The following is an 18607-nucleotide window of genomic DNA, read 5'->3' as shown; positions in this document are numbered from 1 at the left end:
ATGTGAGAATTATAGTAAAAAAATGGCGTTTTTCATTATCTGCTGTAAAAAACAAAATTGTAACTTTCAAAAACCCAAGTAGTAGAACTTGTACTATGGATGAAGATCTTTATCTCTACAATTGTATTATGCCACAGACTGGTGGCATTACACATGTTGGTATTTTATTAAACTCTAAACAGAACTCTTTTGAGAGAACAACACTTGCATGTTATAAGTTAAGATCGGGTACGATGTCCTTTGTTCGTTCCGGTGCACATCCTTGTGCTCTCAACCCTTTAACAGTAGCGAAGCTTATCAAAATTAAAGTTTATCCATCCGCCTTATACGGGTGCGAGCTTTGGCAATTGACAAAGAGCAAGGGTTTGAAAAAAGAACCAGAACAGACGATGTGTACATCCTTACTTGGTTGGACCTCTATTGAGGCATATATAGACATTAGAAAATTATTATTCTTTGGAAGATTGTGTAAAATAAAACCAGTGTCTCTTGTTTATATAGTTTTTATTACAAGACTCTTTTTGTTTCGACTAGGTAGACCGTACCAGAACGGAGTCATCCCCGACATAGTCAAAATATTAAAAAAGTATTCGTTGCATCAAAATCTAGATAATTTTGTTGAAGCTGGAATCTTTCGAAAGAAAAGTGATTGGAAAACCATAGCATATAATTCTGTAATGAAATATGAGGGACACAATCTTAAGGAACGTATGAAATTTGATAATGATTTTACAAGGTTTCGAGAAATACATAACCAACTCAAACCTAATACTTAATGGAAGCTAGCGCTTCGATTTCCTCAATACAGAGAGTATATAAATATATAATGACAATAGTTGTAACCATCCGTAGCTTGACTACCATGGAATTATGTCATAAATGTGGGGTTTTATATCAAGACCCAATGACACATCTAGTGCTACAGTGTACTTATACTTCCGAGTTGAGGGACCAACATATATAATGTAGAATTTTCTATAAGTTATGTGCACTTACATAATTAGCAAAAGATATCACATGAGATACTATATGAACTACATTTTTGTATACTACAGATTAAGGTGCGTGGAGTATACATATGTGGGCCCGTACGTAACACCTTGCAGGTAGGGATATCCCCCACCCTTATGTGATCCAGACCCACAAATGTATCTTCCGCGTTTATAGTTAGTATGTTACAATAAATGTCTTTATTGAGCAGTGGCGGATCCAGAGACCTATCTGGGGGGGTTTCCATGTGGGGAAAAATTGAGGAAAATGGTGAAAATANACCCCTCTGGATCCGCCACTGTATTGCATGTATTAACAAATACAACGATACATTGATTTATATACATAGTCATGTATAAGTAGTACGTACCACTTATCAATAAAATTTATTATAATTTACTTGGCTTGTGCAAATCAATTTGCAATCTGTATATTGAAACTTTTCACATTAGTGAGTACCGAAATCAACCGTGGGTATCCGACGATGGAGGATAACAGTTACGTTATTATCATTTTTCGTCGTTACAAAAACCTTATTCTGAAGTACCGAAACGACTGATCACTGAAACGTCTATATTTCAATAGAGTAATGTTGGATCGCGTAATCAAAGTATTCAATCTATTTATATAACTCATTCTATAATTATTTGTTAGGGTGTCATTGCGAAATATTTTCCCGGGTATTACAAATCGCTATACAGTTTTAGATACAACGTCACTCTAAATTTGCGTCCTTAAAACGCTTCAGTTGAACGAGGAATCCTTGTTAAGCGTTTCTAGAGCAGCGATTTATTGTTTTCTTTTGCCATGGCATTTTGTCATATCGAAGTAGAATTTTGAAACCGCTATTCAAGTATATCTAAGAATGTGGAATACAGCCAAACGTTCGTATATTGTTTATTTTTATAATCATTACTCAGTCGGAGTGTATATAAGTTTTGACGATGGATCAAATCCGCCAAAAATCAAATATGACAAAAAGAAGTCGGAAACCGAAAGGTGAAAAAAGCAAAGACAGACATCACGTCTGTCTTGCTTATCTTCCTGATGACGTACTGTACGCTATCCTGTTAAAACTGGACATACAGTCCCTAGGTAGAGTGTGCAGCACATGTCGGAGATTGCAGAGCTTGGCGGAGACAGATTTTGTGTGGACCAGACATGGAGGCCGCAGAACTTTGATCCAAGAATCTGGCAGGTGTGACAAGAACAAAATAGTCATTATACAGTAATGTTTACAAGAATGTCCATGAGTGGATTTACAGTTAACCACTTAGTCATTAAATGTGGTTTCTAATTTTTTTAAAGTGTTAATGAAATATTCAAAGCTATTAACATAAATTTTGGGAATAACAAAAATCTAATAAATAGAGGCCCTTAATCAGGTTGGGCACAACGGCGCATAGAGGTACTAATCCTGCATTTGGGTAACATCTTTGTATGTTATGGTTGAATGCACGTCGAATCTACTTTCACTATCCTATATAAAAAATCTAAATTTTGTACTTCACTTACGTTATTGAAAATCACCATATCTATTGGTTATTACAAACAACTTTTGGTTCAATATAATTCAATATTTCACATGAAAAAAAAAGGTAATAAAAATAGAAATCACATCAGATTCCTAACACACAACATGGTGCAATTGACAACCTGTGATAAAATAGAGCAATGATCCCACCCTCAACTACACTGCACGACAATGGGTGACATTGTACATGACAATGGGTGATAATGTACATGACAATGGGTGATAATGTACATGACAATGGGTGATAATGTACATGACAATGGGTGACATTGTACATGACAATGGGTGATAATGAACATGACAATGGGTGATAATGTACATGACAATGGGTGGCATTGTACATGACAATGGGTGATAATGTACATGACAATGGGTGATAATGTACATGACAATGGATGATAATGTACATGACAATGGGTGACATTGTACATGACAATGGATGATAATGTACATGACAATGGATGACATTGTACATGACAATGGGTGATAATGTACATGACAATGGGTGACATTATACATGACAATGGGTGATAATGTACATGACAATAGGTCATAATGTACATGACAATGGGTGATAATGTTCATGACAATGGGTGACATTGTAGATGACACTGGGTGATATTAAATGTACATGACAATTGGTGACATTGTACATGACAATGGGTGATAATGTACATGACAATGGGTGATAATGTACATGACTACAAGGTTATAATTACGTTACAATAAAACAGTCTGTAAAATTGCATAGAGATTTTTTTTGAAGTGAAATGTAAACAATGGATGAATTCCGCTCTCGATATCTGACATGTACCGGTACATCTTTCTTCCACTCTTGGGGCTACTGTAGGTGATTGATTGATTGTAGACATCAAAATCTGACAACCACAAGCTATAATAATAATAATAATATTTATTTAGGTAAAAGGCAAATAGTACACATATATCACATTTTGCAGATTGGACATAAATATATATATTATCACAGATGTTATTTATAAGTTATTTATGCCATTAAACTATTAATCAGTCAGGTGTTAAAACTGGATTGGATTAGATTGATTTAGGCCTTTACCTGGGATGACCCATATGGATAAAGCCACATTGTGGCTTAATTCCAATAGGGTCCCTAGGCAGTGGTATGTAATTTGAAGATTATCTAAGAAAAACTTTGTAATATATAAAGTGATGTAAACATTGTTATGTAATTTGAAGATTATCTAAGGAAAACTTGGTATTATATAAAGTGATGTAAACATTGTTCTTTCTTTTTAGATCAAAACAAACAGAATGCTCGTATAAGGAAAAGGTGCGCCTCTCTTATAATTGGGAAAATGCTGTTTTCCAGAATGAAGTGATCACAAGGAATCAAGTAAAGTAAGCATTATGTTTACATTTCTGTTTATGTTTCAGTTTATGGAAATTTGTTTAAAGTTACATGTTACATTTCTTCAAGGATCTTCAACGTGGTCCTGTTGATATATTTAAATTTTAATAAATGATAAAAAGCCTTTAACTTAACAATATCTTTGCATCATTCACATTTAAATAAAAAAAATACTGCATGTAATCTTATTAGAGCATATGGCAGACTTTCGTCACCAAGAAATAGATTGTTCCATATTACATTCCAGAAAAGGTTGCATGTATTCTTTGGAAATTGGATCAATCAATTTAAATTTAGTAATGGTTTGATGTTAATCCTAGCAACATCATTGTATTTTGATCAATGACTGATAATTGGTATTAATGTTTGACTGACAGACAGATGCCGTGGCTACAGTGTGATGAGGCAGGACTGTGGGTCTCTTCTGATCAACACATCAAGTACTTCAGCACTAACCGACACAGAGGCTCCAAACACCTTCACACACTCCGCGGTGTCAAACATGACATAACACACTTCGTTCTTCAGGATGAGACTGTAGTAGCTGGTTGTAGGTAGGTATAGAACTGTTTTATAGTATTGGAATGCTTTATTTATGTCAACAGATATTCTTCTTTTGTTGTATCTGGACTCCACTGTTCGACAAAACAATCTAAACACTATCTAGAGTTAGTTGCGCAGTACAGTCAACATCCTAGGATTAATGGACAGGGTGTTGCTTACTCGTGGGTAACCCAAAATGTTTATCAATTCTTAGCAGGTTTATCCCACTATTATTGTAGGTTTCTTCATTCCCAACTTATTGGATAAACCTGCTAGGAGTCTGTAAACATTTTGGGTTACCTATTAGCGGGTAACATCCAGCACATTGTTTCATTGGTCGGTGTTTAATTATTGTGTCACTGATAATGACAATGACTGATTTGTGCCACCATCTTCCTTTGTTATCCCCCACTTTCACCAAAACAGGATATTAATTTGGGTTTGTCCGTCTGTCTGTTAGCTTCGTTTCTGTGCAATAACCAAGTTTGATGACCACTTTAATCGGACTTTATTTTGCGGAGTTACGGACCCTTGAATAACAAAAATCATCATTGTCTGTCATTTCCGTGCAATAACATCAACAAATGTTAACCAATTTTCTGCAAACTTGGTACCATGGTTAAATGCCTTAAGGGCTCGACCAATTTTGATGACCACTTTAGCAAATATAAGCCAAATTCCTTCAAACTTGATAACAATGTTTGTGTTCCTCTGTCTTTCCACCCACCTCGGGCACTCTTTGGTTTTCGTGTGATAATTGCGGTAGATATATTGTGCAGATATTTCAACCAAAATTTCGTATGCACATCCAACTCATGCTAAGTTTGCCAACATGTGTGATTTGTGCATATTTATGGATAATTAATGAGGTTAGTAAATTCTAATGGATTAAACGATTAGTTTACACCTACATGTTCAATAAAAAGTATATTTTCTGTATAAAGGCTTTTTTTCTTCTTCGATTTTCAAGCTATACATTATGTCTCAACAGCACGATACTCACATGTTTAAATCTAACCTCAATGTTAACCTACAATATGTCCTGCTAGTGGGGGATATAAATATCACAAATTTGCTTGTTATGTCATGATATAGTTATGGTAATTGTTTCTCCGTTCGGAAAAAGGAATAATGTATTTCCAGGAGAAGTATATGGTTTTCTAGACATAATACTGTATGAACTTAAAGGAGAAAAAGGTCCCAAAATGTGTGATGGCTGGTTATTATGTATAAATGGTAATAATGAAACCTCATGTCTTTATACAATTTGAAAATTAACTCCCGAAATTTAGATAAACCACCCAGCACTCGGGAACCTCGGTAGTGTTTATATCTAGACCTAGCTCAAAGTCACTTTATCTAGACTTAGCTTAACAGTCTATTATATTAAAACTCAGCCCTTCTTATCAGTGCTCAACTATATTCAAATGTAATTTGAGCCCATCAACTCACCAAGATTCTGTTTACAGTGATGGCAGTATTATTCGGTGGAACAAGACATCAGAAACCCCCACATTTACACACAAGGTCCACGACAGTCATGTACACAAGGTGGACGCTCGGGAAAATCTGGTGTTATCTAGCTCCACAGACAACACAGTCCGGGTAAGTAGGGGGGTCATTAGAGTTACTTAATTTTAGCAAGCATGTATTTCATTATGTTATGATACAGGACTGACATGCTCACTATATAATGCTGCTCACATATTACTATTCATTTCGTGTTAACTATAATGAAATGTTTTAATATTGACTAAATAATAATATTTGTTTTCTGTACTTTTGCCAAAAAAGGTTTGACACATATACCTATATAATAGTACAGGCCTAGAAACTGAATACAATTATAATTGTAATTCTGTTCCACAGCTTATGGACATAGACCAAGCAGCAGAAAACCGAGTCGTGAAAGTGTTTGAAGTAGAGGACAGAGTGTGGTCAGTTGGTGTATCACCAGATGGCAGGTTAGTAGTATAGTATTTCTTACCAGATGGAAGGTCAGTATTGTAACATTTCTCACCAGATGACAGGTCAGTATTGTAACATTTCTCACCAGATGGCAGGTTAGTAGTATAGTATTTCTTACCATATGGAAGGTCAGTATTGTAACATGTCTCACCAGATGACAGGTCAGTATTGTAACATTTCTCACCAGGTGATAGGTCACATTAGAATGATAAAAAAAGACTAAAAAAGCTTTGCAAGACCAGTTTTGCCAATCATACAGCGTGAGAATTATTGTTAAATTTCATACCAATATAAAATATATAACCAAAGAATTCTTAAATTTATGTTATTTTATTTTCAGATGGTGTGTTGGTGGCACTGCAGCCAGCACAGAACAAAAGCCACCACTGATTGTGTGGGACCTAGCAAGGTAATAATTGATTGTGTGGGACCTAGCATGGTAATAATTGATTGTGTGGGACCTAGCAAGGAAATAGTTGATTGTGTGGGACCTAGCAAGGTAATAATTGATTGTGTGGGGCCTAGCAAGGTAATAATTGATTGTGTGGGACCTAGCAAGGTAATAATTGTTTGTTTAGGACCTAGCAAGGTACTCATTGAGTGGTTGAGACCTAGCAAGGTAATAATTGTTTGTTTAGGACGTAGCAAGGTACTCATTGATTGTTTGGGACCTAGCAAGGTAATAATCGTTTGTTCAGGACCTAGCAAGGTAATAATTGATTGTTTAGGACCTAGCAAGGTAATAATTGATTGCTTGGGACCTAGCAAGGTAATAATTGTTTGTTTGGGACCTAGCAAGGTAATAATTGATTGTTTGGGACCTAGCATGGTAATAATTGATTGTTTGGGACCTAGCAAGTTAATAATTGTTTGTTCAGGACCTAGCAAGGTAATAATTGATTGTTTGGGACCTAGCGAGGTAATAATTGTTTGTTTAGGACCTAGCAAGGAAATAATTGATTGTTTGAGACCTAGCAAGGTAATAATTGTTTGTTTAGGACGTAGCAAGGTACTCATTGATTGTTTGGGACCTAGCAAGGTAATAATTGTCTGTTTAGGACCTAGCAAGGTAATAATTGAGTGTTTGGGACCTAGCAAGGTAATAATTGTCTGTTTAGGACCTAGCAAGGTAATAATTGATTGTTTGAGACCTAGCAAGGTAATAATTGATTGTTTGGGACCTAGCAAGGTAATAATCGTTTGTTCAGGACCTAGCAAGGTAATAATTGATTGTTTGGGACCTAGCGAGGTAATAATTGTTTGTTTAGGACCTAGCAGGGTAATAATTGATTGTTTGGGACCTAGCAAGGTAATAATTGATTGTTTGGGACCTGGTAAGATTAATCACTGAATATGTGGGCCTTTTGTTGTAGAGGTTTGCAAGGAAGAATGAGTAAAAGATAATGTTACCAAATCCATTAAAGACAAAACAACAAAAGGAGATAGAAACGTATTTGTATAAAGTTGACTGAAGCTGAAACAGCCCACTTCCAGACAACCCAAGATATTATGCATGCTTGCTTAATAAATGTTTATAAACTTTAAAAAGTAGATAGGATCTGTTATAATATCTCCATCAATATCTTTAACGTGTAATAAAAAAGTGACTATTTGATTTCTTTCAGATTAACTAAGGTGTGTAATCTTGGAACAGATCACAAAAAAGGAGCTGGGGTATTCGACCTGAAGTTTGAATCTCCAAACCTCCTTCTGACGGGTGGTTATGATACAATACTGAGATTATGGGACATGAGGACATTCACCTGGTAAGTGTATACAAGTGTGTTACTCGGAGGATTCTCACCTGGGGCCCTTTGAATCTGTAGTGTTTGATATTTACAGTGTAAGTGAGTGGGAGGAGCCCTGCAATAAGTTATCATGTTTGATATTTACAGTGGAAGTGAGTGGGAGGAGGCCTGTGATAAGTTTATTACTGTTTGATATTTACAGTGTACGAGAGTGGGTGGAGCCCTGTGATAAGTTATTACTGTTTTATATTTACAGTGTAAGTGAGTGGGAGGGGCCCTGTGATAAGTTATTACTGTTTGATATTTACGGTGTAAGTGAGTGGGAGGCGCCCAGTGATAAGTTATTACTGTTTGATATTTACGGTGTAAGTGAGTGGGAGGAGCCCTGTGTTAAGTTATTACTGTTTGATATTTACAGTGTAAGGGAGTGGGAGGAGCCCTGTGATAAGGTATTACTGTTTGATATTTACAGTGTAAGTGAGAGGGAGGAGCCCTGTTATAAGTTATTACTGTTTGATATTTACAGCGTAAGTGAGTGGGAGGAGCCCCTTGATAAGTTATTACTGTTTGATCTTTACAGTGTAAGTGAGTGGGCGGAGCCCAGTGATAAGTTATTACTGTTTGATATTTACAGTGGAAGTGAGTGGGAGGAGGCCTGTGATAAGTTTATTACTGTTTGATATTTACAGTGTAATTGAGTGGGAGGAGCCCTGTGATAAGTTATCATGTTTGATATTTACAGTGGAAGTGAGTGGGAGGAGCCCTGTAATAAGTTATTTCTGTTTGATATTTACAGTGTAAGTGAGTGAGAGGAGCCCAGTGATAAGTTATTACTGTTTGATATTTACAGCGTAAGTGAGTGGGAGGAGCCCCTTGATAAATTATTACTGTTTTATATTGACAGTGTAAGTGAGTGGGAGGAGCCCTATTATAAGTTATTACTGTTTGATATTTACAGGGTAAGTGAGTGGGAGGAGCCCTGTAATAAGATAATACTGTTTGATATTTACAGTGTAAGAGAGTGGGAGGAGCCCTGTAATAAGTTATCATGTTTGATATTTACAGTGGAAGTGAGTGGGAGGAGCCCTGTAATAAGTTATCATGTTTGATATTTACAGGGTAAGTGAGTGGGAGGAGCCCTGTAATAAGTTAATACTGTTTGATATTTACAGTGTAAGTGAGAGGGAGGAGCCCTGTTATAAGTTATTACTGTTTGATATTTACAGTGTAAGTGAGGGGGAGGAGCCCCTTGATAAATTATTACTGTTTTATATTTAGAGTGTAAGTGAGTGGGAGGAGCCCTGTAATAAGTTATCATGTTTGATATTTACAGTGTAAGTGAGTGGGAGGAGCCACTTGATAAGTTATTACTGTTTGATATTTACAGTGTAAGGGAGTGGGAGGAGCCCTGTGATAAGTTATTACTGTTTGATATTTACAGTGTAAGTGAGTGGTAGGAGCCCCTTGTTAAATTATTACTGTTTTATATTTAGAGTGTAAGTAAGTGGGAGGAGCCCTGTAATAAGTTATCATGTTTGATATTTACAGTGTAAGTGAGTGAGAGGAGCCCTGTAATAAGTTATTACTGTTTGATATTTACAGTGTAAGTGAGTGGGAGGAGCCCTGTGATAAGTTATTACTGTTTGATATTTACAGTGTAAGTGAGTGGGAGGAGCCCTGTGATAAGTTATTACTGTTTGATATTTACAGTGTAAGTGAGTGGGAGGAGCCCTGTGATAAGTTATTACTGTTTGATATTTACAGTGTAAGTGAGTGGGAGGAGCCCTGTGATAAGTTATTACTGTTTGATATTTACAGTGTAAGTGAGTGGGAGGAGCCCTGTGATAAGTTATTACTGTTTGATATTTACAGTGTAAGTGAGTGGGAGGAGCCCTGTGATAAGTTATTACTGTTTGATATTTACAGTGTAAGTGAGTGGGAGGAGCCCTGTGATAAGTTATTACTGTTTGATATTTACAGTGTAAGTGAGTGGGAGGAGCCCTGTGATAAGTTATTACTGTTTGATATTTACAGTGTAAGTGAGTGGGAGGAGCCCTGTGATAAGTTATTACTGTTTGATATTTACAGTGTAAGTGAGTGGGAGGAGCCCTGTGATAAGTTATTACTGTTTGATATTTACAGTGTAAGTGAGTGGGAGGAGCCCTGTGATAAGTTATTACTGTTTGATATTTACAGTGTAAGTGAGTGGGAGGAGCCCTGTGATAAGTTATTACTGTTTGATATTTACAGTGTAAGTGAGTGGGAGGAGCCCTGTGATAAGTTATTACTGTTTGATATTTACAGTGTAAGTGAGTGGGAGGAGCCCTGTGATAAGTTATTACTGTTTGATATTTACAGTGTAAGTGAGTGGGAGGAGCCCTGTGATAAGTTATTACTGTTTGATATTTACAGTGTAAGTGAGTGGGAGGAGCCCTGTGATAAGTTATTACTGTTTGATATTTACAGTGTAAGTGAGTGGGAGGAGCCCTGTGATAAGTTATTACTGTTTGATATTTACAGTGTAAGTGAGTGGGAGGAGCCCTGTGATAAGTTATTACTGTTTGATATTTACAGTGTAAGTGAGTGGGAGGAGCCCTGTGATAAGTTATTACTGTTTGATATTTACAGTGTAAGTGAGTGGGAGGAGCCCTGTGATAAGTTATTACTGTTTGATATTTACAGTGTAAGTGAGTGGGAGGAGCCCTGTGATAAGTTATTACTGTTTGATATTTACAGTGTAAGTGAGTGGGAGGAGCCCTGTGATAAGTTATTACTGTTTGATATTTACAGTGTAAGTGAGTGGGAGGAGCCCTGTGATAAGTTATTACTGTTTGATATTTACAGTGTAAGTGAGTGGGAGGAGCCCTGTGATAAGTTATTACTGTTTGATATTTACAGTGTAAGTGAGTGGGAGGAGCCCTGTGATAAGTTATTACTGTTTGATATTTACAGTGTAAGTGAGTGGGAGGAGCCCTGTGATAAGTTATTACTGTTTGATATTTACAGTGTAAGTGAGTGGGAGGAGCCCTGTGATAAGTTATTACTGTTTGATATTTACAGTGTAAGTGAGTGGGAGGAGCCCTGTGATAAGTTATTACTGTTTGATATTTACAGTGTAAGTGAGTGGGAGGAGCCCTGTGATAAGTTATTACTGTTTGATATTTACAGTGTAAGTGAGTGGGAGGAGCCCTGTGATAAGTTATTACTGTTTGATATTTACAGTGTAAGTGAGTGGGAGGAGCCCTGTGATAAGTTATTACTGTTTGATATTTACAGTGTAAGTGAGTGGGAGGAGCCCTGTGATAAGTTATTACTGTTTGATATTTACAGTGTAAGTGAGTGGGAGGAGCCCTGTGATAAGTTATTACTGTTTGATATTTACAGTGTAAGTGAGTGGGAGGAGCCCTGTGATAAGTTATTACTGTTTGATATTTACAGTGTAAGTGAGTGGGAGGAGCCCTGTGATAAGTTATTACTGTTTGATATTTACAGTGTAAGTGAGTGGGAGGAGCCCTGTGATAAGTTATTACTGTTTGATATTTACAGTGTAAGTGAGTGGGAGGAGCCCTGTGATAAGTTATTACTGTTTGATATTTACAGTGTAAGTGAGTGGGAGGAGCCCTGTGATAAGTTATTACTGTTTGATATTTACAGTGTAAGTGAGTGGGAGGAGCCCTGTGATAAGTTATTACTGTTTGATATTTACAGTGTAAGTGAGTGGGAGGAGCCCTGTGATAAGTTATTACTGTTTGATATTTACAGTGTAAGTGAGTGGGAGGAGCCCTGTGATAAGTTATTACTGTTTGATATTTACAGTGTAAGTGAGTGGGAGGAGCCCCTTGATAAATTATTACTGTTTGATATTTACAGTGTAAGTGAGTGGGAGGAGCCCCTTGATAAATTATTAATGTTTGATATTTACAGTGTAAGTGAGTGGGAGGAGCCCTTTGACTATGCAATCTACTGTATTCAGTCTGATAACAACATGACGATGTTTACGGGCACGGCTCGCAGCAGTATGACAAGACTTTGGGATAAACGAAAAACAAAACCTGTCAGTGTAAGTAAAATATCTCAATATGTGTGTTACATATGTTTTTTTAGCACTTGTCTTCTATGGTGTACGATTTCAACACATTATAACAAATGAGTTTTGCTTAAGAAGTCATTTCTTCAAATAGAGAATCATTATTCTCTCATTCTGCCCATGCTTACTTACATGTATGTACATGTACATATGCATGTAATATTTTATTTATTCTCAAGCAAATAACTATTTTTTTTACACTTTTTCATCAAACTTCATATATATATTTGCATTGGGCATACTTTTAACATCATTTCTTTATATATTTGTGTACTTTTATTCAACAGTTGTATCATCCGCCGGCTAGGAAACGAGACAGTCCGGTGTACTCCCTGGCCTACGACACTTCACATCTTTTTGTTGCACTCGACCTCAGTATCCACAGATTGGACTTTTCAATGAGGAAAACATAGTTTAACATTTAAAAAGTTTCACATGCAAAAGTACCCGGTAAACTGATGAAAAATGTATATGTGCAATCATATGATGGAATGTATATATATATATAGCATGTTTGTCAAAACTAATTATTGCCTTAGTGAGAGAGATAGAAGAGGTGAGACTGTCAAGGAAGAATTTGTTCTCTTTGTTGTTTTAGATATAAAGAAATGGATTTTTCGATGTCAAAATTGCAAATTAGTCATATCAAGAAATATATTTGATTTCTTCTTAATACATGTATCAAAAACCCAACATATTTGGAAAAAGAAAATTATTTTTAGCAAAAAATCAAAGTACATATGTATTGATGTCAAGAAACATTAATTATATGAATCATTCCACTTCTTGATATCAATGATTCTTACTTTTAAGAATTTAGTTTCCTGATATTGACAAAATCCAGCAATTCAAGCATCACCAACATCAGCTTCCTCAAAACATTGGTATTCTTCTTGATATTACGCTGAATTGTGCTTGAACTATCTCTCTGTACCTGGCCAGACAGATCATCAGCCATTTTACAATATTTGCTGTAGTGAAGAGTTACTGATGTTTTTTCAGTGATGACAGTTATGATTGACCTGTGACTTGTTTTTTTTATCATTTTGACTGGTGATTGATGAAGATAGTTTGTATAGAGAGTGTACAGTGTGTACCCACTGGTGGGGTTATACAATTCTTTATTTATAAAAGCTGTTAATAAAATATTACACTGATCTATATAATCGTTTACGATTTTTAGCTCACCTGCCCGAAAGGTCAAGTGAGCTTATGTTATGGTGCGTCGTCTGTCGTCCGTCAACTTTTCCTTTAAACAACTTCTTCTAAAGAAAGGACAGACCAAAAGCCATGATATTTGTCTGAAAGCTTCATTGGTAGGTACCCGAAGTTTGAGAAAGAAAATGACCTTGACTTACTTTCAAGGTCACATGGGTCAAATGTATCAAACACTTCAAACGACTTCTTCTGAAGAACTGAAAGGTAAAGAATCATAATGTTTTTGCTGGTAGCTCCCTGTGATAGAGCCCGACTAAGTTTGAGAATGAAAATGACCTTGACCTACTTTCAAGGTCACAGCTGTCAAATATGTAAAATGCTTCAAAAGACTTCTTCTGAAGAACTGAAAGGTATAAAATCTCCATATTTGGCTGGTTGCTTCCTAAATCTTACTTTTCTGTACCATTGGAGGGATTTTTTGTAATAAGAATAATTTTCCATAGTTGCTTTATTATCCAGTAGAGTGATACATGCCCACTGGCAGGGTTAGACACTAACTGTTTTTGCTTGGCAGTCCACAGGACTAGTTAAATATATTATTTACTAGTTCTTCGTCAATGTAGCTTGTCCAAGATTAACTGATAAGGAAACATCGCGATCTACAGCACGAAACATCAAAAGTAGGGGACTTAAAATAACAACTGCAATAAAAATATGGTAAAGGTTTTGGATTTTTTTTGACAATTATCATGCAATTTATCTATTTTAAGCAGTTTTCTAAAACGGAATATTCTTATTTTATAATCATATTTTTCACAAGTCAGAGGACCAGATAGGTTAGATGATTCACTAGTCCTTGCTGAAATCTACTAGTCCAGGACTAACAGACTTGTGTTAGTGTCGACCCCTGACTGGGCCTCTTGTTAACTCATCTGGCCTGGAGGGCCAAGTGAGCTTATGGAATTGCTCACCATCTGTCATCTGTTCATTTTGAAAGCTTTTTACTTCTGATAAAAAACTAATGCTTAGGGTGATGATATTTGGTCAGCAGCATGATATGGCAGGATGAAGTGCTATTCAAGTTCTTGCAAATACATTTTTTAGGTCATTGGGGTCAACCTCTCAGCAAGGTATTCCCTTATAAACTACTGGAAAACATGCTTTCTCTACCATTGACTGAATGGTGGCAATGCTGTGACAACAAATGACTGTTTCAAGGCTGTGGCAGTAGACATAGGTTCTAATTGTTAAAGCCAGAGTGTTTATATGCAAACATCTGGCAACAGTTCTTTGCAAACTCATTTGTTTTCTGCAAATAAATGTACCATTTCTGTGAAGGATTAAACAGAAATACGAATCAAGGAAGGGAGCTCCTTTAGTTGTCCAAACTAGATGCTTGCTGATAGTTTAAAATTTGTGAATCTTACCTGCAGGATTGAGATTTCATTATAACCTTATCTAGGTGTAGGTAATGGGTATTTCTCCTAAACTCTTACAAAGTGGGAAGCTCCCATTATTGTTTGCTGGTTTTAAGAAGCACATGCATGGCAATTCAACAAAGTATTGCATGCCCCAAGAGTCTTAGGGTATCTTTATATAAAACGGGTATCGTTAAGTAAATCCAAGTTATCGTAAAATCGTGAAATTTGCGTGGTGAGGAAATGTTCGTTAAAATATCCACACGTGAATACATTAGTTGTTAATGTATTATGTAGATTATAGCTTTTAGAAACTTTGCCAACGCGAAAAAGTTGTTAATTTTATTACATTTAACAGCTTTTCAATGCAGCCTGTAGTTATCATAACCAAGAGGTTTGCATGGAAAAGGAATCACGATTTGAACGGAAGCAATGAGTGAATTATGGGAGAACAATGTACGGTAGATTATACTCTCAGTTAAAGAAAGTTACATTAAATATAAAATAAACTTTATTTAGTTTACAACAATTATGAAACAAAGATATTCCATTTTTTTATAATTCACTTTTGTTAGCCCGGATTTTAGCGCGCGGAGGGTCTTAATGTGGGAGGAAACTGGAGTACCCGGAGAAAACCTATGCGATCGGACAGGTGACCCAATACCATTTCACGTCCGATCGGTAATCGAACGCGGCCGCCTTTACTACAGGCCAAATATGTTATTTATTTGGATGAAGTTGTTAAAATGTTTAGAAAGACCTATATATTTGTCTGTCGCGTACGAATTCTGACACAGGTGAACCATGTAGCGCGCATTCTGTTCTAGGTATGAAAACGCAAAATGTTGACACAGCGAAATTAAAGAACTTTACTGTAACAAGTATACATGACAGGATAAACATTAACCCCTACAAAAAAGGAGTTGAAATCAGATATACTGTTGGGGTAAACATGTTCTGCTTCTCGTATGGTGCCTGCTTTGAGAATAAGGAATTTGGAGTAAATGTCGTTTCGGGAAACGCTTGCTAGACTATGATCGATGGAAACAAGCACACATCGACCACGATCTAAGTGACGGTTATACATGGCTGAACTTAGACGACTCCGGTGTTATCACTGTGTAGGGAAGTTGGATGAATTAACGGAGTTTTAGAAAATGCAACCACACTTCACCCGGAAATTGCTGTTCAATACAAATCTTCAGATATCTGACAAAGCAACAGGGAAGTTAGAGTACCGATCAAAACTTCTTCCTGGAGTAAATACATTTGTATTTGATGCAGATAGTAATACATGTAGTGTAAATCATTTGAAACAAGAGCTAATATTGAAGCATTTTTCTCCCGGCCACACGGAATTTGGAACTTCAAACGTTTTTGTATGTCGCTCTTTACATCGCATTGTGTTGATATTATAACACAGCACAGCGACGTATACTATCTGTGTAGTATACGTCTGCAGTGTTCATGGTTATGCAACTGGAACTGTCAGTTTTGGAGAAAGTTGTCACCCCTGAATGCATTACTCAAAACCGCACATGACATTACGAATTCAATATTTTCACCGCAAGATAAATCACAGAAAATTGACACCACACAAGTTATTAAACAAGATCCTAACCCATTTACATATTGTTGAATATTACCGACATTAACAAAAATAACCGAATGTTGTAATAAGCATGTATGTCGTGTAACAGCTATAATGTACATCTATGTGGCAGAAGTAGACGAAAAAACTGACGAAATCGGGACACAATACACAAAACAGAAACAAGGTGGGAAACATACACGTATTTACATTGCAAATACTGTATGGTTGGACTCCAAAGTATGCAAGCATACAGGGAAGTGTTCAAGGAAGATACTTATGCAAGTTTGTAAGAAAGGATCAAGACATTTTAAAAGAAGAAATCAAACGATTATACATCACCTCTGAGTCGTCCCGCTCGACAACTTTAAGCCGCAAAATATCCTCGGGTTACCGGTTTCCGCGCACTTAAGAAGCATCCGCGATTTCGTACTCATATCGGCAGAAAACTGTTGAAATTACGGATCACTGTCATAAACATATATACAATCTACTAAAGGAAACAAAAAACTAGCAACATAAAACTGTATTTAAAAAAAAATTAGAACAAACAATTTTTAACAAATTTCTCCCGTCGGAAGTATCCGTCATGTTTCCGTGTGTCTATTTTGATTTAGTGTTCAAAGAAAGATAACTCGAATACAAAAAAAAGTTGTTTTGATAATTAATTTGACGATCAAAGATAATTTTTTTTATTCCAAACGAAGCTTTTGTTCTTGTATGTCACTCTGGAGAATTTCTTCTTTTTTTAAATTCACATTTTTAATAGATTTTTCAAAATGTCAAATTGGACGAATTCATGAAGTTTTTTTAAATTTATTTATTACATTTATTTAGTTATAATATATTTATGTTAATTTTTTTTTTCTGCAGTTTTATATCGGTTTTGGTTGATGGTAAGTTATTTCTCATTTTGTTCTGTTTAAAATTGGTGAAAATTGGAAGTTCATTGCATTACAAGGTTAACGTTTCTTGAAAACACTGTTTATCGATTTAAGAATGTCCCCTTGGCTCTTCGGGAGTGGATAAAAATCGGCTAGGAGATGTGGCCTCATTTGCATACGAAATTTTCGTACGTTTGTCAGACTACAAAAAAGACCGGTTCATGAATGATATATACCACCGTTTTTTCAGGTATGGGCTCATTTTGTGCAAGATAAAAAGTGCATTAAGCAAAACTGCATATTTATGCGTGTTTTTTTAATCGGTGATTATTTCTTATGTTTTCCGGACGAACTTCCGGTAATTTTTGTGTCAGTTTACAGACGATGGCCAAACGTCTAAAATATCCTTGTGTTGTGTCCAGCAGGTCACGTAGTTACGAGATATAGCTTGATAAAATGGCTGCGCGGAAATACATAACGCGCGGAAACTGGTGACTAGACGATATATTACATATACCATAGTTTGTTACTCGTATGACAAGCGTCGCAAAGAAAAACAAACTTGTTTCGACATTCTTGATTTAGTATTTCTAATGGTCAGCAGCCGTTACCGTCGTATTCCAAATAATTAACCTCGAATTAACAAAATTTCGATCGAAGGTTACTTTTGACATGTGCTGTCTGGGCCTCGTGTTCATTGTCTTCTGTAGTTGTGTTTCTATCTGATGTTAAATTTATAAACAAAATGTGTCGATTCCAGTAGATTCGAAAGTTGAAGATATGGATTACGTTGATTGATTGTACTTTCCTAAGTTTATGTATCACAGTAATAAACCATCTAGTCGCCAATAACTTGACTAATTAATTTCGTCTCGAGTTCAAATTCGAGGTACATGGAAAAACGCAATTTTGCGGATAAATAAACACTAGACGTACGAAGGAAAGAAACACCTGTTTGAAAAGTTTATTTGTAAATGCTAGAAACCCTACCAAAGTAAGCATTGTACTGCACCATTAGGCAGTTTCGTCCATTTATTAGTAGGACTCCTCCGTGGTACACATAGGCCAAACCAATAAAACATCAATGTTCCTATCACATGTAGAATATATTTATTAAGAGATTCAAACCTGCTTCTTTGTCGTCGATAACTTAAAGTCTACACATGCAAGAACAGCTGTGCTAACTCATCATTTGTTTAATATAACGTGTTTTTTTTCCATTTTTCTTGCAACAGAGTAAATATTATGAATTATCATTTTAAGAGGTTAGGTGTAGATATTTAAATATAGCCGCTCCCT

At 36.0% G+C, this 18607-nt stretch overlaps 1 protein-coding gene across 1 annotated transcript; it reads left to right on the top strand.

Annotated features, from left to right (window-relative positions):
• Window positions 1-1782: 1782 nt before the first annotated feature.
• LOC110466464 (F-box/WD repeat-containing protein 4-like) lies at window positions 1783-13418 on the top strand. Its single transcript, XM_021522967.1, has 9 exons — window positions 1783-2188; window positions 3800-3901; window positions 4289-4465; window positions 5924-6059; window positions 6324-6418; window positions 6763-6831; window positions 8048-8188; window positions 12095-12230; window positions 12545-13418. Exons 1-9 carry the CDS (start codon window positions 1935-1937, stop codon window positions 12668-12670), a joined length of 1236 nt encoding a protein of 411 aa, XP_021378642.1. The 5' UTR covers window positions 1783-1934; the 3' UTR covers window positions 12671-13418.
• Window positions 13419-18607: the final 5189 nt, after the last annotated feature.

This window comes from Mizuhopecten yessoensis, unplaced genomic scaffold, assembly GCF_002113885.1.
Source record: "Mizuhopecten yessoensis strain PY_sf001 unplaced genomic scaffold, ASM211388v2 scaffold11133, whole genome shotgun sequence".
NCBI lineage: Eukaryota > Metazoa > Mollusca > Bivalvia > Pectinida > Pectinidae > Mizuhopecten > Mizuhopecten yessoensis.
This window is presented reverse-complemented; position numbering and strand designations above follow the sequence as displayed.

What these genes read in the sequence shown, in the direction of transcription:
- LOC110466464 (XM_021522967.1), top strand. Translation starts at nt 1,935, where the DNA reads ATGGATCAAATCCGCCAAAAATCAAATATGACAAAAAGAAGTCGGAAA. An exon ending in ATCACAAGGAATCAAGTAAA is followed by an intron (nt 3,902 to 4,288) that starts GTAAGCATTATG and finishes TTTGACTGACAG; the next exon opens with ACAGATGCCGTGGCTACAGT. An exon ending in GAAAAACAAAACCTGTCAGT is followed by an intron (nt 12,231 to 12,544) that starts GTAAGTAAAATA and finishes TTTATTCAACAG; the next exon opens with TTGTATCATCCGCCGGCTAG.